This window comes from Mytilus edulis, chromosome 10, assembly GCF_963676685.1.
Source record: "Mytilus edulis chromosome 10, xbMytEdul2.2, whole genome shotgun sequence".
Taxonomy (NCBI): domain Eukaryota; kingdom Metazoa; phylum Mollusca; class Bivalvia; order Mytilida; family Mytilidae; genus Mytilus; species Mytilus edulis.
Window position 1 is genome coordinate 26915082 of NC_092353.1, and position 23893 is coordinate 26938974.

At 30.5% G+C, this 23893-nt stretch overlaps 1 protein-coding gene across 1 annotated transcript in view; it reads right to left on the reverse strand.

The window, feature by feature from the left end:
* Positions 1-6560: 6560 nt before the first annotated feature.
* LOC139490745 (transportin-3-like) overlaps positions 6561-23893 on the reverse strand; it is a 40164-nt gene continuing 22831 nt past the window's right edge. The window contains exons 13-27 of the mRNA XM_071277715.1: positions 23704-23850; positions 22726-22833; positions 22338-22435; positions 21605-21744; positions 20891-21082; positions 19581-19672; positions 16830-16930; positions 16211-16271; positions 15758-15898; positions 15099-15215; positions 14583-14677; positions 14032-14188; positions 13504-13671; positions 11880-11992; positions 6561-10402 (exon numbers count right to left, since the gene is read on the reverse strand). Coding sequence (XP_071133816.1) covers positions 10342-10402; positions 11880-11992; positions 13504-13671; positions 14032-14188; positions 14583-14677; positions 15099-15215; positions 15758-15898; positions 16211-16271; positions 16830-16930; positions 19581-19672; positions 20891-21082; positions 21605-21744; positions 22338-22435; positions 22726-22833; positions 23704-23850 — 1791 coding nt within the window. The 3' untranslated portion in view covers positions 6561-10341. The remainder of the gene's footprint in view (positions 10403-11879; positions 11993-13503; positions 13672-14031; positions 14189-14582; positions 14678-15098; positions 15216-15757; positions 15899-16210; positions 16272-16829; positions 16931-19580; positions 19673-20890; positions 21083-21604; positions 21745-22337; positions 22436-22725; positions 22834-23703; positions 23851-23893) is intronic.

Genomic DNA, 23893 nt, shown 5'->3' on the forward strand with positions numbered 1-23893 from the left:
TATATTTTTTTTCAAGTTCTTAAAATTTTCCATTTTTCTATTGATTATTTCTGATTTATATTAAAAAGCAAAAAATACTGATATCGCAGAAGATACACACCAAACTGTAAACAATAGCAAGAAATCTTCGATTGCATAGTATTTCGCAATAATAAGAAATCGTCAATTGCACGTGCACAGCACAGTCAGTTTTCTCAGGAAAAAAATTCCTATACCGTAATATAACATTAAGGTATATTAGAATTTTTTTCTGAGACAAGTGCCTGTGGTGCACAGTATTGCACAAAAGCAAGAACTCTTCATTTGCATAGTACTGTACAATAGCAAGAAATCTTCAATTGCATACGGTATTGCACATAGCAAGAAATCGTAAATTGCATAGTATTGCGCAATAGGAAGAAATCTTCAATTGCACCATTTGACTTAAACACCCCTTAAGACGATAATACATGCACCTTTGGACTAAATTACCCCCTCAAGACGATATGTCATATACACCATTAGACTTGAACATCCAATCAAAGCAATATGTCATATACACCATTAGACTTAAAGATCCCATCAAGGCTATATGTCATATGCACCATTGGACTTAAACATCCCTTTAAGACTATATGCCATGCAACGTTGGGCTGAAACATTCCATCAAGACGATATGTCATATACACCATTCCACTTGAACATCCCATCAAGGCTATATGTCATATGCACCATTGGACTTAAACATCCCTTTAAGACTATATGTCATGCAACGTTGGGCTGAAACATTCCATCAAGATGATATGTCATATACACCATTCGCCTTGAACATTTCACCAAGGCTATATGTCATATGTACCATTGGACTTAAACATCCCTTTAAGACTATATGTCATGCAACGTTGGTCTTAAACATTCCATCAAGACGATATGTCATATACACCATTCCAATTGAACATCCCATCAAGGCTATATGTCATATGCACCATTGGACTTAAACATCCCTTTAAGACTATATGTCATGCAACGTTGGGCTGAAACATTCCATCAAGATGATATGTCATATACACCATTCGCCTTGAACATTTCACCAAGGCTATATGTCATATGTACCATTGGACTTAAACATGCCTTTAAGACTATATGTCATGCAACGTTGGTCTTAAACATTCCATCAAGACGATATGTCATATACACCATTCCACTTGAACATCCCATCAAGGCTATATGTCATATGCACCATTGGACTTAAACATCCCTTTAAGACTATATGTCATGCAACGTTGGGCTGAAACATTCCATCAAGATGATATGTCATATACACCATTCGACTTGAACATTCCTCCAAGCCTATATGTCATATGTACCATTGGACTTAAACATCCCTTTTAGACTATATGTCATGCAACGTTGGACTTAAACATTCCATCAAGACGATATGTCATATACACCATTCCACTTGAACATCCCATCAGGGCTATTTTTCATATGCCCCATTTGACTTAAACATCCCATTAAGGCTATATGACCTATGCACCATTGGACTTAAACATCCCTTTATGACTATATGTCATGCAAGGTTGGACTTAAACATTCCATCAAGACGATATGTCATATACACCATTCGACTGGAACATCCCATCAAGGCTATATGTCATATGCACCATTGGACTTAAACATCCCTTTAGGCTTTAAGACTTTATGTCATGCAACGTTGGACTTAAACATTCCATCAAGACAATATGTCATATACACCATTCGACTTGAACATCCCATCAAGGCTTTATGTCATATGTACCATTGGACTAAAACATCCCACCAAGGCTATATGTAGATATAGAAAGATGCGGTATGAGTGCCAATGATACAGTTCTCAATCCAAATAACAATTTATAAAAGTAAACCATTATAGGTCAAGGTACGGCCTTCAACACACAGCCTTTCTCACAATAAACAGCAAGCTATAAAGGGCCTCAAAAATTAGTAAAGTAAAACTATACCAAGGCCAGTACTATGCTCGTTCCTGACCTGGTTATTTATCTTGCTAGGTTGGGGGAACTAGCTGGTAGCTTTATATGAATACATGTCAACGTAACACAGATTCAAAGTTCAATATATAATGTTTATTAAATCAGTGTTCAGTATAGTTTATCAATCACAGTAATCACATATCACAACTACATAAGTTCATGAGACATATAAAAACAGCATGTCTTATATCAATCCACTATGACTGTCTAAAATCCAAGTTTATAACACAAGTGTAAACTACAAGTGTCAGAATATAAGTGTCCAATGCGTGACTGTCCTTTACTACATGGTCAACTAATATATATTTATTGCATATCGGTTAAGAATAAGCGTCTACTATTGGATAACAATTTGTAAGGGTTCCACGGAACCCAGTGTCTCGCCTACTTTTGCTGTTAATCGCAGACTCAACAAAAATGAGGAAAATAAGAATTTCCCTCTTGATACTGTCTTTTGATTGAAAGAAGCTTCCAAGTTTGGTAAAAAATCCAGGATAGTTTATGAATCTAATAAATGTTTTATAAACTTTAACTGCAGACTGTATGTAATGTTAACTGGAAGAAAAACTAAGTCCATTTATAAGTAAAATACGGAAAAAGTGATTTTTTTTTTTACAAAATTTACTTCTGAATAATATCTTATGATCAGAAACAAGCATTTGTCTAAGTTTGGTAGAAATACAGGATAGTTTAAGAACATTATAAAAATTTTTAAAATTTAAACCACAGAGTGAATGTTTTGTTTCTGGCAAAAAAAACTAAGTCCATTTATAAGTAAAATACGGAAAAGTGGAAATTTATTTTTACAAAATTTTCTTCTTGATACTATCTTATGATCATAAACAAGCTTCTGTCCAAGTTTGGTACAAATCAAGGATAGTTTATGAAAGTTATTAAAATTTTAAAAACTTCAACCACAGAGTGAATGTAATGTTTCCTCGCAGAAAAACTAAGTCCATTTATAAGTAAAATACAGAAAAACTGGAATTTTTTATTTTTACAAAATTTACTTCTGGTTACTTTCTTATGATCATAAACAAGCTTCTGTCCAAGTTTGGTAGAAATTCAGTATAGTTTAAGAAAGTTATTAAAATTTCAAAAACTTTAACCACAGAGTGAATATTTGTGGACGCCGCCGACGACAACGACGACGACGACGACGATGGAATGTAGGATCGCTTAGTCTCGCTTTTTCGACTAAAGTCGAAGGCTCGACAAAAAGAGGCCACGTGACATTCATTATTCTTCAGTAATACATTCAATTGGTCATTAACAGAACAAAACGGACCAGAAAACCGGTCGTTAACGAACTTTTGACATGATAATGTCCGGTGGGGCGTGGTTTCCGTCTGATAATGACCGTTGGGGCTTGGTTTCTCTGTTAATGACCGGTGGGGGCGTTGCGTCTCTGTTTAGGGAGATGTCCCTTTTAATATTATATTTAAGTTGTTGAATTGTTTACTATATGTTAATTATAAAATTATAAAGAACTTGAATAAGTATTTATATACTGAAAAATAGCACTAAAAGAATGGCAGTATTACTACGACTGGTATTCACTCTTGCCATAGAAATCGTATAACTACTCGAGTTTGCTTTAGGCATTTTGAATTTATGAGAATTTACCAAAACATGGTTTCTCAATGAAATAAACATAATAGTTCTTGAAAAACTGGTCTATTATAAAAATATTGTTTTCATGATTCAATTTACATAGCATTAATACTCATATATCTAATTTACATAATAATGCTAATTTATCTATTTTCTCAAAATCAAGTCTTTGCAACATAACTTAAATCATCTTAAAAAGTAAGAAATCCCTTTTGTTTATGTAACCGGAGAGCCTGTATCTACTCTACAAATTTATATCGTCACCACCGGAATTCGAACCCAGGTCATCTGCGTGACAGTCAGTGCGTTAACCCACTGAGCCAAAGAATCGATTCCCTAGCTCAGTTGATTAAGACTGATATATATGTTCTACCTGTACTAAGGGGAAGCAACCCCGCCACATATATATAACACTTATCTAATTCTTAGGCTTAAGTCTCTAATGTCATTAAGGCCTCAGGGGATTACATAATAATTTGCTTTACACTTAACTATATTAACTATTTATCAAGTAAATTATTTCTTAAGCTAGTGTTAAATATCTTAACTTATACTAAATATTGACAATTATTTGAATTCCACATTTTAACATTCTTGCATCTAAAATATACTGGTTATAAAACCATTCAAACGGAAAAACCAACAGTCTAATCTATATAAAAAACGAGAAACCCGTATACGTATGAACTACATAAACAAATGACAACTACTGTACATCAGACATGGCATGCACCATTGGACTTAACATCCCTGAAGACAATATGGCATGCACCATTAGACTAAAAAAAACTCCCTTCAACACGATATGTAATGCACCATTGGACTTTTTTTTATTTTATCTAAAAGTCAACTTATTGATTTTGAAGTGCTAGGTACATGATCTTGTCTAATTTTAAATCCTTTTTTCAAAGGGATTTGGTATTGAGCATATGGCTACTTTTTGTGTACCATTTGATGCAATTGATGACCTCATTGTGTTTAGTGGCATGACTGTTTCCACCCCATATATTTTCTGTTGGACATGGTTTTTTAGTATTTTCCATGAGGAAACATCCCTTCAAGATGATGTGTTATGTACAATTGACCTGAAGATTCATATATAGATTTTTTAAGTTACGTAATCGAGCACAGTCATATTATTCACAATTGGATTTAAGCATCATCTCAATAACATTAACGGTACCAATTTTTCTGCACCAGATGCGCATTTCGACAATTCATGTCTCTTCAGTGATGCTCATGGCCAAAATATGTAAAATCCAAAGCTTATATAAAAGATGAAGAGCTATAATCCAAAAGATGATATGTCATGCAGCATTGGACTTGACATCCCATTAAGACTATATGTCATATGCCTGTAAGTGTCATAACATTTGGTTGAGGTACAGTTAGGTTAAAGAACCGAAACCAATTTCAGGAGTACGGACAAGGGTTAAACTTAATGCCCCCTGTTATGGGGGAGACATGGATATGGGCTAAATCATAGTATCTGTGCTGATATGTTTAATGTAATTAGGGTGCTGTCTTACTGATGTATAAACATCCTTGACTGATAGGTACATGGTAAGGATTAGTCAAGTTGACAGAAATAAATACTTATACCATGATCAATATCAAGCTGTATTAACTTTTATAAAATAAGATATGAGGTACGATTTTAAATAAAGACAACTTTCTAACAGGCCAAATGACACGAATTTAACCAATTAAAGTCTACAATGAATATTAACGACTAGTAAGCAGAATATTCAGACCCACACAGTAAACAGGTACCATTCCTTTTAACTCAACTCAAATCCAAAACCCATCCATCCCGATACATGTTGCCCAAATTAATCACAATTTAAAGATAGTACATGTTAACATGCTTAACATAACTTATCTCATAATTCAAAGTATGTGAAATAAAAGTGGCTGGCTGAAAAAAATAAAATAACAAGAGAACTGAACTCTGACTGATTCTAAAATTGTTCACAAAGTACAACCCATCATTGCCTAGTTGTAAATATGAAATAATTCTGTTAAGTAGTAGGTAGGGAAATTTGTGATAAAATATTAATTTCATTCAACATATAGAAAAATTTAAAGTATCATCAAATAGGAAATTGATGTCTCATACGCTCAAAAGTTCTAATCCCTCCTTATCTGTGTTTAGTTGTTTACAGCATACAAAGTCATTCTGTTTGTTGTAGATGTACCTGAAAAATGTCTGACAGAAATATTTGTTTGACAAAATAACAAATGAACAGACAAGGTTAAGGCAATATAGCCTCCATATCTAGAATGGGGAACATTAAAGCATCTTTACAGAGCTAGAGTTTATGCACCTTTGTGGTTGGAGGGGTCAACACAAACTTTTAAATCAAAGTGCTTGAAAACGATAAAGATTGCTTCAATTTATCATTATATATTGCATTGATTGTTGTTGATTGAACAGCTATTCTAGACAAAGGAAGATAACTCCAATTTTTAAATTGAAATGACTTTAACATCGACATAATTTATATTTTGAGAACAGTTATTAGATTCCTGCACCTTGCAAAAGTTATGTAATTTTCTTAACATCATTTTGTGCCTTGAATATCTGAGCATACTTTACTTCGATGTAATTCTGGAAATGTTCATGGATAGTATGTATAGAATGTTATGGTCAATGCACTATATTTTGTGTATTTAAAACAAAGGTAGTAATCAGCCTTGGAACATTTAGATATCAAGTCAGTTCCATAAGGTTTTGGGTGCATTTCATGCAATCTTTACCTAAAAATCAGCAAGTTCCACACAAGAAAAATTTCTTTTGTATTTGGTTTCACCTGTAATAACCATTCTGAAGTGGTTCTAAAACATGAGATAGCTCCCGAAAACCTCATATGACTTGAACCAGTTCTTTGACAATTTTTTTGTTTGTTTTGGATTGTAGATAACAAAAAGAATATCTGATGAGTCAAATCCATTTATTTCTTTTTTATCAATCCCCCCCTTATAATGCCAATTTGAGACTTCAATTTTTTGTTGTTCATTACAAATCTGAACATTCCAATAAAATAGTGATGTACATATTTACACATGTATAAAAGCAATATATATTACAATTTTGCATATGAATACAAGAGAGCACATTCTCAGTGCATTTAACAAAGCATACATACACATATGCTTCAGTCACAACTACACACAATATAAAAATAAAACAGTATTTTATTCAACCATAAAGATTCCTATGCTTTGGTACATTTAAGGTATTATCCATGAAATTCAAGGTTAAATATTTTTTTCTGTAGTTTTTAAATTTACTCATATTTTTTAAAATATTTTTTTGTATGATAGTTTTACAATCCTTTTCATAAACAAGTAGTGCTAACAAATGCAAAACTAATTTTCAAAAAATTCATGGATATTCTCATCTCTTTTAAATAGATTGATTTGGTATTACTTGTGCCAACAACAATTTAAGCATTTCCTTAATTAAGCAAGGAAAGTTAAAACAAAATGATTTAGATGTTCCATATACATGTATTGAATTTAGCATATCTGTCTTTTATGTCAATGAAGTGCTCTATACAAAGTAAAACAATTTTGGTTCATAAAAAAAAATATATCTTATTGTGAAATAAACTTCAAAATTGGATAACCCTTTATGATTGTTTTAGCAATCTCTATAAACCTGTGATTGAACTCAAATACTTGACATGCTGAAATCATTGAATAATACTGTTACCCTTTTAATAATGAATCTGATATAAGATACATCTACAGCACTTGTAGGTTAATTGAAATTTCATCTTATGTAATTTTGATTATTTATCTATACACTAAATAATTTTGGAGGTACATCTACTTATTGGTTCAATCTCTTAATTGACAAAATTATTTTTTTAAATAAATTCAACTGGCAATGTTGTATCTGATTCTTAAAATCTTTACTTGTTCTGCTTTTACCAAGAAGTAAAAATATGAAATTCATAAAGAAACAAAGTAGTAATGAACACTTTTGTTTTAAACTAAATACACATCCTTTAATGGATACACACACATGCATGCCACAACATATGATGTCATCTAATGACTAAAATTAAATAAGTATTTTCTAACATGCAACATAAATGTTATCATAAACATGTGTATTGAAAAAACTGGTGTATTTCTAACAACAAAGCAGTAAAAAGCAATGAAAGTAACAATTAAGTAAATGAACACATGTTTGGTTACACACATGGCTTTTGAAGAACAATAATATGTTGTACGTTGTCATACCTACAGAACATTTTTTAAATACAAGCACCAAAAGTACAATCATCATAAGGTCAATATTTGATCTTGTGTTAAACACTTTATAGAAAAAAAGTTTAGAAGATTCTAAAGTACATTTTAATCAGAGTTTTTTCCTACAACTTGATACTCAAGTGTTTTAATGAGGTAATTTTCATTCTTAGATTCCTATTAACAAAATGTACAAAAATTCTGTAATAAGTTAAAAAAAAATTATCAGGCCAAAAAAATGGTATCATCAATAATCTTAATTAACCCTAAAACCTCAAGAGTTATCTCCCATGGGTCACTTTGTCTGCACTTCAGCAACTTTAACTGAAACATGTGACATGTATTTGGCAAAACTTGTCAAAATCTTTAATTAGTTTAGCCAATTTCATTGTTTTTGTTTAATATAATTGATTTTATTTTGATTTGTTAATATGACTCATGATTTAATTTTTTTGGTCAAATTTTTAACATGATTTAATTTTGATTCATTATGATTATATTGTGGTTAATACAATTATAATTTTATTGTGTTTCTTAAATATGCCGACATGATTTTGATGTTGTCATTCATATGATCACATAATCTTATTTTTATTCATCAACATGATCACAAGATTTTATTATGTTTCAATACTATGATCACATATGTTTCTATTCAGACTTGAAATACAAAAAAGTCCACACACAGATATTAGTTTGATTCCCCATTTCATTCTCAATTTTATTTAATCAATCATCACATGTTTAAAGTGTCTTTCTTTAAAACTATGATTAAGATAACATAATAAGTAACTGCTTATCAAAATTTCTGCATGCAATATAGTTAGTTTAATAAAAATATTCAATGATTATGTTATAAAGACTCCTCTTCCTGATATTCTATAACGCATAGATATCAACAATGTGTATTGATAGCTATCTTAACCTATGGTTTTAAAATTATTATACAGACTCTGTAAAATACATTTTTATTTCTTTCAAAACTATGCATAATGACAATAACAATAAACAATAACTATGTTTCTTTGCACTCCTACTGCATAATATAAAATACTGTCAATTAGATGATGAATATTCATTGTTAAATGTTGAATATTGAATATTCATTAATATTTTTAAAATGTTGGGAAAATGTTTATAAATACATGTAAGTGTTTTACACACATGATACATTAGATGAAGATATATTGCTATAGAACAAGTTGAAGAAAAATAAATACTATTTCAGCATTTATGCACAAGCAATATATCCTATTGAACAATATCAAGAAATATTAAATTTTGCTTAAAGCACTTATGTACAGGCAATACAAGCTTCAGCAATAAGAGTAGTAGTCAATCATAAAATTGAAAAAAGAAACATCGCTCCATACCATTTATGCTAGTGAGAATTTTTTTAAGATCACCTTTTCCATATAAAATACAACATTCAAAAGCAAAAAAAAAAAGTAAATAATTATCTTAAATAAAATAAATCAATTTTGTTCACTCTTTACCACATTTAAAGTTTTATAAAAAATGACCTTAGTATTGACTGAAATAACAACTTCTTTGCCTCAGTGTAAACAAATCTTAATTAACAAAAATATCAAGGAATTCTAAAGAAAACAGCAAGTTATAAAAAATAGCAATTTTTTAGCCTCTTAATTTCAATTATTCACTATCTTACCAATTTTAGGGCACACCATAGGGCTCAAAACTTTAATTTGGCATTGAAATAAGAAGAATCATGTCATAACGAACGTTTGTTTCAAGTTGATTAGACTTCAACTTCTTCAAAAACAACCTTGACCAAAAACTTGAACTTGAAGCAGGAATTACAGACGGAAGAACAAACTATCAAACTGAAAAACATAATGCCCCAGGGTGGGGCACTAAAAATGATTTGTAGGCACTACCCATGAATCACATTTGCATGATTATTATATAGACTGTTACTTAATTTTTTTATGATTTTATAATATTTTGTTACTTAGAATATCACTAACTAACATTTAACAACCAGTTCATTTAGTTCTGTCGGCTCAATGAGATTCTCACAAAACTTTAAGACTTCACCATGCAACAGCATTGATTAAGTCTATGCAATAAGAGAATTGGAAGCACTTTCACTGTATTACAAGTCAATACCCTCTCACAACAAAGTTTACAATCAAGCTACTTCCTATCATCCAATCAGAGGCATCATTTTTCAGTCATCATTTTTCCCGAACTGTTTTAACAGAAGCCACTCTACTTGACTCCCATAATTTCCTATTTCTACCTTTCAACTGCAATCTAATTGTGTTATCATCATGCTTTTAGAAATCTGGCCTTCTACAGTAACCACTACTGTTGAGCAAAATCCAAACACTACATCAAGTAGAAAATTGGAGGAAAAAGGCTAAGAAAATGATCTGTCACAAAGAAGCCTTCATTTGATTGCACATGTAAGAGTTATAATGAGGTAAAAAAGCTATCATCTGTAAAGTCTTGAAAATTCTCTTAAAGCTGTTGACACTTGTTTATAGTTCTCAGCACTGTAAAAGAAATCATATTAATATCATATACTTTTTCATCAATACAAATGAGAATGGAAATGGGGAATACATATATTTCTCAAAGTTTGTTTGTAAGTCTAAAATTATAACCATGATAATTCAGTTTCAAATGTTTACTTGTTTTTTAAAATGTAAGTGAAAGTCTGATGTACAGAATTAAAATGACTGCATGTTGTTACTGGTACAATTGATACTTTCTTTCTGTTTTTTTTTTAAATACTTTAATATCATGTATAGGTGTGCTTTCCAAGAACAAGTCTTTAGAAACAATTTAAAAATAGTTTTTCTATATCAAAAGTAATACTTTATCATCATTTTCAATAACCACTTTTAATTAATGGCTATTATTTATTTTGAATTTATTGAACCATAAAATTAATTTTTGACTCTTCACATTGAATAATCCACGAAGAGGATTATGTAAAATGTGAAGTTAAAAATTAGTCTTATGGTTTAATAAATCATTGCCATTCATTATAAATAAATTTTTATTCAAAATAAGGCTGAAAGAACTTTTTATCTATAATACTAAAATTACGAGGTCCAATTTGTCAGCCGTCATCACGTAAAAACGACGAATAAAAAAATTCAACTTCATATATAACTAATATAGTACAAAGGTGTAGATTCAAAATTACACCACTCCAGGCCCTTTTGTTTTCCACTTAATTAATATTGCCAATAATTAAGAAGTTCCGGGTCGTGTCCAATACCGATACCAATAGTATATTCACCTGTTACCGATTACCTTATCTGTACGTTCCGCATCTGACAGGCGCACCACCAAACGGTGTATTCAGAATTAATATGCTATATAGTATTACACGGGTCATAATCACAGGGTTGACACTACTTAATTGTCAAATTGTTACCTATTGTAGTATTTTAATCAGTTAGACTTTCTAAGATAACAATACGAATACTAAAAATCTGGACTAAAGTAAGGCGTATAGGTACAGTTTTCAATTTGTAAGCAGGCATGACGTAAAACAGCGAATCAAAGAATTCAATATTTATAACTAATATACAATGCTGTTGATTAAAAAATACTCCATTCCAGGACCTTTTGTTTTCCAAATAATTAATATTATCAATAATTGATAAGTTCCAGTTCGACGGGTTCAAACAGAAAGATTTGAAAGCAGAGAAAACTGTGTATCTTATAATCAGCATGACTTTATCAGATGACATACTAATACTAAAATAAGGCTTGCGCATAGTAATATACTTTAATTCAGTCATGGACCCGCGATATACGGGTGTGTTCTAGTATTATTTATATCAACAATTACAACGTAAACACATATTGGCGTATGAATACACAACTTCAGAGTGAGCGTCTCGCCATAAAAATTGACAACATTGAAAATAAAAGCAATACTTTTAACCTATCAGAAGACAGTAAATACACCAAATTTATTTATTTTCTGTTAAAACTCTCTGTATCATGACCTACCTAGTAACAGCTTTATGGAAATCTGTTAGCTGTTTGTGTGTGGCGGTCACTACACCTCCCGAACTTTCTGTAGGTAAAGACTTTAAAGTTGTTTCTAACCATCGGCAAAATGTCTGAAAATATGATTAAACATAAAATTAATTCAATGACATATATTATTGCTCTGCAATGCCAGCACTTTCTTGGCCAGCTTGATATTCCACACAATTTGTTTTTTTTTTAAATATTTAAGATGAAATTCACATTTAAAATCAACCTGAATTTAATATTTAAGCTTTACTATTTGCCAAGAAAAATTATTCACATTAGCAAAATTTTGCCTGTGATAATAATATGAATTTTACAATTGATATATGGTATGACATTGTTTATCAATGACAATTTAAATGTTAAAAAGCTGCATATTTGCAGTTACTTTTGTAACTCAACTATGATGACAGACATACAGGCAGGTCCTAATGTAATATCCTTCACAATTTTACGTTGTTTGGCGTCAATGCAAATGGTCATTAATTGCATTATTCCAGCAGCTGAAACTAATATATATGTTACAGACCATATGAGTATTTGGACTGTACGCACGTATAGGTATACTCGTATGGTCAAACCATATGCTTATGGTCGGACTGTATGAGTATACGCATATGGTCCAGTACGAGCTGACCATACATGTTATTAGATCATATTTATCAAATTTAAACAAGTTAAACAATTTAACATTATTCATAATCTTTATTTCTAGTTTTACTAATTAATATTATTGCAATTGCACAGATAAAATGAACAAATGAACAATTGAAATTTAATATTTGTTTAATTGTATATCTTGATCCTAATTTTGGTACTCTCAACCTATGTTACACTTGCTACCACAAGTAACGTACTAATACTTTTTACAATTATATTTTTGCAGTTCGTGTATTTTCCTTAGCATTTGCATTTTTTTTGTAAAGTTGCTAAATATTCTAAAACAGTTGTCCTCCCACATTATATTTACTTTCTATATTTTCAATTTTAGTGATCATAATTCAATTATTTTACTGAGTGATCAACATGCTAAATACAAGAGATTAACAGATTCAATTAGCGTGAATTTTTTAAATCATTAAAATGTAAAGTTTTTTTCTCAATTATAATTAAACTTTTTATATCAATTTAAGAGTTAAGTTATATTGATCTGTTATATGCATCTAGTTAACTTTGCTAACTTCTTAATATAAGTCAGACCGTACACGTACGATCCAACCGTATGAGTATTTTGAAAAAGTATGCATACGGTAAAAATCGTACGTGTACGGTCCAAATATTTATACAGTTACAATGCTATAATGATTTTCAAAAAAACACATGCTAATCTTATGGGTCCATTTGTTTATTGTTTATTCTAAACCTACACACAAACTTACACAATAAGTAAAATGTACATGTAAAACAGTTGTCCTTTTATGGATGCATTGGATGTTTGTTTTGATGATATTGTCTCATAACTATTAAGTAAGTTGTTTTCTGCTGGCATACATTTACCAAATGTTAGATTCTTATGACTTTGTGTGTATATTTATATAGATACTGTAATGAATGGTGACATCTTAATAAAATAAATCTTATCTTTATCTACTCTTACCGGTCTATCTACTATCATTAGTTCATATAAAACTTCTCCAATATCAGCTGACATAAACGTAGGCAAACAAAACAGACAAGCATTAATTAAGGCATGAACTAACTGTGACCCATGTTCATTTAACAGTCCTTTCACCAAGTTCTTCCGTACTTCAAAGTCTGGTTTCTCCTGAAAAGCACAATATTACCAAATATTGTTAAACTTTCAATTTTTATTTTCTAGCCTTAAAATCCAATGACATACAATAAAGTAAAATAAAATTTTCAAGCTATAGAGGGGGATAACTGTAGAGTGGTAAGAGATTTACTGCCCAAATTTAAAACTGGGAGTCTATCAGTTTTAGTTCTTAGCATTGTGTATGAATTTCATAAAATTTAGACGAGTAAAACTTGAATAAGAGTGCAGAAACTAAAAAAATTGCAATTTTCTTAGTTGTTAAGGGGAATAACTCTAGAAAGATAAGTGACTCACTCTTAAGAGTTTTAGTTGTTTGCAATGTGTATGAGTTTCATAAAATTTGTTAGCTACCTCTTTCTTTGTAGCACATGCTAAGAAATCTGTGAGATATTTCATCACTGAAGCATTGGCATCTCTATGATCTAATGGACAGGCAGCAATAGCACAACATAGGATAGGTTTGGCCATCTGACACTGGAGATAAGGAACTGGAGCCCTCTGTACAAATCTGTAATGGTAAAACATTAGTTCACAGAAAGGGGTTTAAAAACCGATTATTATTCATTCTTTTAAATATTGAAATGATATTGAAATATCAATTGTTTTAGATCACACAAAGATTTGTTCTATAGGATAACTATTCATATGCGTTGTTTTGACATGAATTTAAGTTTTCTTTTTTGTTTGATGAACCTTAAATTATTTGAATTGATGTAAACAGTTCAATGGAAAACTAAATCTTTGATGTCTAAGTCTAGATATTCTAGAAAAATCAAACTGCTATATTTGTAATATATAACCATAAATTCAACTTGAATCATAGATAAAATGTCATGATTCTGATTATCAATATTTTTTTTAATACAACTGTTAATTGTGTTAATTTTCTAAAACAGTAATACCTTAAACATAATCTAAATAAATCATCTACAGTATCTGGGTGATTCCGTAAACCATTGTGTTCTTCTAATATCTTAAATGTTGGGACACAGAAAGCCTGAAATGAAATTTGTTACACTGTCAATAAATTTAAGGGAGCAAACCTTATGACAGTCAATTAGTGTTGTTGTAGCCATGTTTCTCCTGTATATCACATTTCAAAGTAACACAAACAACCATCAAAATATTTTTGTTAATTCTTTTTCCTTACTTCAGGTTAAACTTGGCTAAACAGTAAAATCTGTTTTTTTTTTTCTTCATTAAAGCAAAGGTTATGTCCAAATACTTTCTCATAGAGAAAACCTCAAAATATTTTGGGTTTTTTCTTTTGCCCTTTTCTATGTTCAAAACCCTGACAGCACTATTAAATCTGTCAGTTTTGGTTATCAATTCAAGCAGACTTTATAATTCAAATCTTCCTGGACTATCACTTACCATCACAATCTATGACTAACTGTCCAGACTATCTGTTTGTTTACCTGTAACATATTCAGAAGACCAGGCTGACATGACTGCTCCTGACCATATTCGTCAACCAATATACTACCTAAGTACAGGAAGCATGAATGTTGATGGACTTGGTATAATGATATCATCTGAAATTAAACAGTAATAATAAATTAAAGAAATCAAATACAAACTTCTTTTAAAATGAAGTTGTTGATTCTACTAATAAGGACACTTATGTGCAAATTAAGGGCTACAGAAATCAAAGTTTCTCATATAGATAGAAAGCAGCCAATTAAGCCACTTTAATATAATAAAAGGTAAATTACTCTTAACCAACTATTTATTTTCGCAACTTTCAAGAGTAGGAAAATAACACAATAATAAAGTGTCCCAAATATATAACACTTGGATTTTTCCTTATTTATCTACAACAAGTAAATAAGGTATCATGAAATAAAATCACTGTAAAATGTTTGAAAAGCCTTCACAAAAAAGTTAGTCTATAGTATTGTGTAAATTATAAATATTGAAAAAAATTTGTTCCTTATGTCCTATGAAAATTTATTTTAAATTTGATAAACAGCAGCCGAGACAAAAAACAATAACCTCACCATAATAATTTTCTAACTTGTACAGTCCTCCTCATTTTAATAATTGATCAGCGTAAACTAAATACAATTGTCCATACCTGTGTGACTAGTGGTGTGAGTAATGACGCAGAACTTTTCCCTAAACATCGTATCACAAATCTGATACAGCGACAACATCTTTCTACAATTCTTATATCTGACTGGAACTTGGAACAAGTTTCTGATAATACTGGCCAGATCTAAAAAGGAACCAAATATAATATTAGGAAATGTACAAAAAAAATAATCTGAAATTGCAATAAAGTATGTTTATTATAGATTATTTAAAATAAGCAACAGAATTCCATTTTTGTTTTCAGTTAAGGAAAATTTTGTGATTTAGTTCATTTAGTTCCATAATATAGCAATGAAGTAATATTTGTTACTTGAAGGTGTTTTACATGTTGATTCTGACAATAAAAGTTGAATTTATATTTTTCAATTTCAGAATTTCAAACTTACAACCTGTATCCATTTACAGTTAATAATAAAGAATAAGTAGAAAGACCTACCTGTTGAACAGCAGTCTGACATGGATGGACTTGACCATTGGTTATTACTGGTGTGGTGTGTCTGCAAAAATCAATAATATTAACCTTTAATGTTTTGTTCAGATAATTTATATAAGTGAATATTCAAAATAAATATATTAATAAACAAGAATGTGTCCCAAGTACACGGATGCCGCATCCGCACTATCATTTTCTATGTTCAGTGGACCATGAAAATGGGATAAAATCTCTAATTTGGCATTAAAATTAGAAAGATCATATCATAGGGATCATGTTTACTAAGTTTGAAGTTGATCGGACTTCAACTTCATCAAAAACTACCTTTACCAAAAATTTAAACCAAAACTTTAACCTGAAACAGGACAGACGGAAGAACGGATGCACAGACCAGAAAACATAATGCCCATAAATGGGGCATAAAAATATCTAGATCTATTATCAGTATACAGAATTCAAAATTCAATTTGCATTATAAGCATGTCAATTCTTTTCTTATAACTTTCATCAGTGCAGTTAATGAAGTTTAATATTAGAAGTCCATGGAAGGAAAAATGTGTGATAAATACCCAAATTTATACTTTACATCATTGATACAGAGACAACTACTATCTTCACCTACCTAAATATAGCAGATAATCTGTCTAACCATACTGTGGGATCTTCTTTACTACCATGAGCGATGTGGCTCGGTAATTTGTGATCCTCAGATTTTGTCAAAAGCTGAAAAAGATAAGTCCAATATTTTACAACCATCTTCAATATAATCCATAACAATTAGTCAAAAGTCATAAGTTATGGATAAAATTAATTGACTTTCCTTCCTTTCAATTTCAGCTACTGCTTATCATTCAAGTTACAAATCTCAGAGGGTTAACATTTACAACTTTAGACTTCAACATTTTGCTTGGTTTTAAGGGGAACAAAATAATCTTGTTTTTTGGACCGCCTTGTTTCCTATTTTTGACATTAAGATTAATTAAAGATTATTCACTCTTATTGCATCCTTTTTGGAAAATCAAAATCTAATTGTAGGATCTGATCTTTTCCTTTGAGGATACAGTTTAGCATGTCAACTGAACGAATCAAAATTTAATAATTAAATTATTAGAATACAAATCAATAACCTAAAGATTTACCACAACCATGCAAAATATGAAGGCATTTATTTTCATACAGTATTCAATACAAATAAAAACCAGGTGCTCCGCAGGGCGCAGCTTTATACGACTGCAGAGGTCGATCCCTGAACAGTTGGGGCAGGTATGGACAAAACATTTAAGCGTGATACAGCTCTGAATTTGGATTGTGATCAAATTTTTGACATTATATGGGTTTTTTTACACAAAACAAATGTCAAGATTTTAGAAATCAATTAAAGATTTCTTCTTCAAACTTATTTAAATCTAAAATTAAATAGTTGACACAGCATAGGTTTCTGACACAGAATGAATGTGGTCTAATGAACTTAAAATTTTTTTTGCCTTTGAGCAATTCATTATGCTGTTGAATATTAATCCTGTCAAAAAAATGTTTGAAGAAATTTTCTTTTTATTTATGAAATCTGAAATGAGAACAAGTATGGACACAACTTTTAAGTTTGATACAGCTATAAATGTGGATTGTGATTAAATAGTTGACACAACATAGGTTTATGTCACATTATGAATTTGGTTTAAGAAATGAAAATTAGAATTTAAAGTTTTTAAATTTAATATTAAACTATTATGGTTCAATATCCAAAATGTAAATAGTCATGTCTGGCAAATGTCCAACATACATTATCTAAAAACATTTTAGATAAGATAAGGAAAAAAAGCTTCATCAACAACATTTTATATTGGCAAATTTCCAATTAAGTTATTTACATAAAGTTTTTGGCAAATAAAAATAGAAAATGACATCATAGTCATGTCTGGCAAATTTCCAACATATATAATCAACTACTATTCTATACAAAGAAAGATAACTCCAATTGAAAATTAATTGCTATTGCACAATATTGTGCAATTAGCTATTTCTTGCTATTGTGCAATACTGTGCAATTGAAAATTTCTTGCTATTGCACAATACTTGATATGGAATCCTGATTTGGACCAACTTGAAAACTGGGCCCATAATCAAAAATCAAAGTACATGTTTAGATAAAGCATATCAAATAAGCCCAAGAATTTAATTTTTGTTAAAATCAAACTTAGTTTAATTTTGGACCCTTTGGACCTTAATGTAGACCAATTTGAAAACTGGACCAAAAATTAAGAATCTACATACACAGTTAGATTTGGCATATCAAAGAACCCATTTATTCAATTTTTGATGAAATCAAACAAAGTTTAATTTTGGACCCCCATTTGGACCAACTTGAAAACTAGGCCAATAATTAAAAATCTAAGTACATTTTAAATTCAGCATATCAAAGAACCCCAAGGATTCAATTTTTGTTAAAATCAAACTAAGTTTAATTTTGGACCCTTTGGACCTTAATGTAGACCAATTTGAAAACGGGACCAAAAATTAAGAATCTACATACATAGTTAGATTCGGCATATCAAAGAACCCCAATTATTCAATTTTTGATGAAATCACACAAAGTTCAATTTTGGACCCTTTGGGCCCCTTATTCCTAAACTGTTGGGACCAAAACTCCCAAAATCAAACCCAACCTTCCTTTTATGGTCATAAACCTTGTGTTTAAATTTCATAGATTTCTATTTACTTATACTAAAGTTATGGTGCAAAAACCAAAAATAATGCTTATTTGGGCCCCTTTTTGGACCCTAATTCATAAACTGTTGTTACCTAAACTCCAAAAATCAATCCCAACCTTCCTTTTGTGGTCATAAACCTTGTGTTTAAATTTCATTGATTTCTATTTACTTATACTAAAGTTATTGTGCGAAAACCAAGAATAATGCTTATTTGGGCCCTTTTTTGGCCCTTAATTCCTAAACTGTTGGAACCAAAACTCCCAAAATCAATCCCAACCGTCCTTTTGTGGTCATAAACCTTGTGTCAAAACTTCATAGATTTCTATTCACTTAAACTAAAGTTATAGTGCGAAAACCAAGAAAATGCTTATTTGGGCCCTTTTTGGCCCCTAATTCCTAAAATGTTGGGACCAAAACTCCCAAAATCAATCCCAACCTTCCTTTTGTGGTCATAAACCTTGTGTTAAAATTTCATTGATTTCTATTCACTTTTACTAAAGTTAGAGTGCGAAAAATAAAAGTATTGGGACGACGACGACGACGCAGGACGACGACGCCAACGTGATAGCAATATACGACCAAAAAATTAAAATTTTTGCGGTCGTATAAAAACCATGATACTTTCTCCATTGTTTGTCATGACCTGTTTTTTAAAAAAAACTTACTGAACTTAAAGGTGTAATTTGAAATGAACATAATTGTGTTAAAGCCTCTCCAACTTTCTCCACTGGTAACTGTGTTAATATCACTGCAGTACCTGCAACAGATCATAAGAGAAAACATAATACAAATATTTAGGGAAACATAAAACATGTAATAATACATTATTTTCGAAGAAAAAGTTTAAAATCTTTAATGAATTACAGCTGATTGCATTGAGTTTGTAGGTAAAGGTAATATCTTTGGTTAGCTTACTTGTTAGCTGAATTGTGAAGTCATTATTAGGTCAGGTATACTAACCACCTTTCGAAATAGCCTAGTCAAACAGACAGATAGATTGGTTATCTGTCGGACTAGTCTACTCTTAAAGGAGGGTAATTTACCTAACCTAATAATGACATCACAGTTCAGCAAGCAAGCAAGCTAACCAAAGATATAACCTTTGCCTACACTATAATGCAATCAGCTGTAACCTTGTCAAAACATAAGTTCATCATCATACTGTTAATGAATGTAAAACTTGCAAATATGTAAAACATTGGTCTTTCTATATATCAATACATGTGCAACAAATGGTATTAGGAGGTCACAAAAATAAATATCAGTAAAATGGACCAGTGATGATGACACTTAATAAGGTATCTGTGAAAAAAGGCTGGTTTACAATATACCAGACGTGAAGCTGCACTATAACTGATATCTATTAGAGCCATATGAAAAATGACAAATATGTTGCAGAAAGTTGCTGAATAGAATGTAAGTCTTTAAAATAAACAACCTAAATCAAGCTGATTCATATAATAAAAAAAAACAATTATTACCCAACAACTTGAGTTTTTACAATTTTACAGTTCCAGTTGAACAATTACGGTAGCGGAAATCTTAAAAGTTTTTGCTATAAGTTAAACTATCAGTATCAACTGTTTGTGTTAAAACACTGTCCTGAATGCATGAAATGATAATTTTAAGCAGTAAAACAAAATAAGTTTATGATTATTATGATTTTGTAATGATGAAAACAACGATAAATATATTTTGTATTAATGAAATTGACAACAATATATGTTTTTTGTTACATAAATTTAACAAAAATATTTTGCTATGGTCTAAATAAGAATAAATTGTGTTTGTTATAATAATATTAAAATGTTAACAAATGTAATGGTATAATGAAAACCATTTAAAACAGATACTTAATTACAAATAAAACCTGTACTATGCAATATGTATAGCCTATAATAGATTCATTAGAACGATGTAGTGTTAATAGCCTGTGCTATATTTATTACTACACAAACATGACAAATGTTCATACCTTTTAGAAAGCCTATAATAGCTTCATTAGAAAGATGTAGTGTGTCAATAGCCTGTGCTATATTAAGAAGTCCTTGGAAGTGATCCCTCATTTTCCCTTTACAAGTGGTTGATATACTCTGTACTGACGTAGCAGCCGCTGAAGCCAACTTTGGCTCTTGTAAACCAGCCAATAAAAACTGCAGTATTGGATCTGAAATACATTTGGCATATTTTAAGAACAGAGCAATTAAAAATAAAGAAGTATATACATTGTATCTTATCATATATATTAACTGACAGATAAGTCATTATTGTGCAGAGTAAATATTATGAATATAGTCATTTGAATATAAACCCCACTGTGGTACCAAAGGCGGATCCAGATGGGGGCCTTTGGGGGTCCAGGCCAACCCCCCTTTTGTGGGAAAAATTTGGTTGATTATATAGGGAATCACTGAAGCATGACTGCAAAGGGGCCCCCCCCTTATGAAAAGTTCTGGATCCACTTGGTACAACTGTAGATTTTATATTATTCGTGAGATATCAAATTTTGTAGATGCATGTAAACATGTGAAAATATTTTTAATAAGGCATTTAACTGATAATTTACTGATTATCTAAAGTGGGAAGAAGTATAACGAATCTATCAAAACCAATAGTATGCCCATGAAAGTTATATTAAAACTTTAAAAACAAAGTACAACAAATTTATTTTGCATTATTTATTTATTACCTAAATAGTCTGGATGTTTTTCTATCCATTCACAAAGTTCTCCAAACAATTGTATACTTGTGTATCTAACAGCTATATGAGCAGTAGGTGGTATTGATAGAATAGCCTTCACTACTTCTGGTACTATCTCATTTTCTTCCCTGAAAGTATAAGTGCATATGTCAATGTATGTCACAAATTATAATATGTCAGAATCTTTTTCTTCCCTGAAAATATGAGTTCATATGTTACAAATTACAATAATGAATTATTTTTCTTCTCTAAACATCCAAAATTGGTTATTTAAATAATTGATGTTTGCCTAACATTCAGTGGCAAAAAAGACACAAGTTCAAATGAAAATTAGAAACTATAACACGTATAGCTTTGTAAAAATCAGCTTGTCACATGAGTAGAGAAACTCAAATGCCATATTCAATTGTAAGGCCAAAACTGTCCTGAGGTGCAGCACTCATTTGCCAAATATCAAAAGCCTTTGTCAACTGACAAAGAAATTGCCTGCTGGACACAGAGATGTACAAAAATTTGAGTATTACAACACTCAATCATACCGTTTACCTTTGTTGAAGGTCTGAAATAAATATCTGCCCTTACACAAATTGGCTACAAAAACCCTTCATTCAGTTATAGAATAGAGACAAATAAATGGTGAAACATAAGCTAAGGGTCAAACCCATTAATTAAAGATAGATACCAAAATAAAACAGTACAATATATTAATAATAGTACTTACGGTAAGATATTTTTAGCCACAGCTGTCATAATGAACAATGTGGCTTCCGTAACATCCCAAGAAGTACTCTCTGTTTGTTGCTTTAAATTTTCATACATCTGGGGAAAAAACATTGAATACTTAACAATTATTCATCTTCATAACAGAACAGGCTAGACATTTTTTTTTGTTATTTGGCAAACCATGTAAATTTTCCATAAAAGGTATTTACTCTAAATCTAAATAAGTAATTTGTGTCAACCAACTTATAAAGTATCTGATTATACAATTTTTCCTAAACCCACAAAAATTGTTTTCAATGAATAATGCCTTTATCTTTAATACTTGAAAATAACGTTACTTCATTACATATGTCTATAAAGTCATCAATACATAGAATGAACATTACCTGTGCAAAGCAATTTGATGAACCAACAATAAATATCACATCTTTAATTAATTCTGATACTCTAACTCTAAATTCTCCAAAATCATCAGATTCTCCAGGAATCCCATCCTACAAATAAAATAAAATTGTTCTTGTAAATATATTGTACTACTCACTAGTTGTAAACAACAACCACTGAACAAATATTTTTATACTTTTACTGTTACAATTATTCACAATTATTAAAAGATTGTTTTGTTCATGTAAGAAAAATTCTCACTTGATGAGATTTTGCACTTTTTTGAATGAAATACATGTACAGTGACTTACAGTTGCTGACATCAACCTCATTTGGTTTTTAGTTGATATTTGTCTAAATTGCAATAATCACCCACCTTCAATGTTTTTTATTCCTTTTTTTCAAAGATTATTTTTCAAAATTTTATTTACTTCTAGTAATTAAAATAAGATCTAGTGAATCCATTGTGTACATACAGTACTGAACTTTTCTAGTGTGCTTACAAGAAAAATTATAAAGAATGCACATGGTTTGAATACAATACTACTCAGATCACACTTTTTAGTTGATACTGTAAACCAACTAGTTTTCGCGAGCAATTTATTTTCGCGACTTAAACGAGTAGAACAATAACGCGAATATAAATCGTAACGAATATGTATAACTTGGATCTTTCCTTATTTAACTACATCAAGTAAATTTGAAAATCGTGAAATTGACTAGAAAGGGCTTAACGCGAAATAAAGTATTCGCGAAAATAAGTTGGTTTACAGTAATTTTCATTAAGGTTTAAGTCAAATTCAGTTTAATCTTTCAGCGGTTTTGTCCAGTGTAAATGAGGTTCTAATAGGATGAACAAGTAAGATAAAATTCATAACTCATTCTTCATTAAACATAGTTAATATTAACATCATTTAAATACAATACTGTTTTTTTCTTTTTTCCTTTATTATTTTTTCCTTTATTAATCAAAGACTCACATGATCTTGATCCATCTGACAGTGCCGACACATTGCAACTATAAGCCTTTGTATGTAGGGTTTAAATGTTTCTATAGCAGGATCCTCATGCCGTTGATACAATTCTTCAGATAGTCTGTACCATACATTAAATGTTATTTCTGCTACCTAGAAAATTTAACTGGATATTAAGAATTGATACAAATGTTTA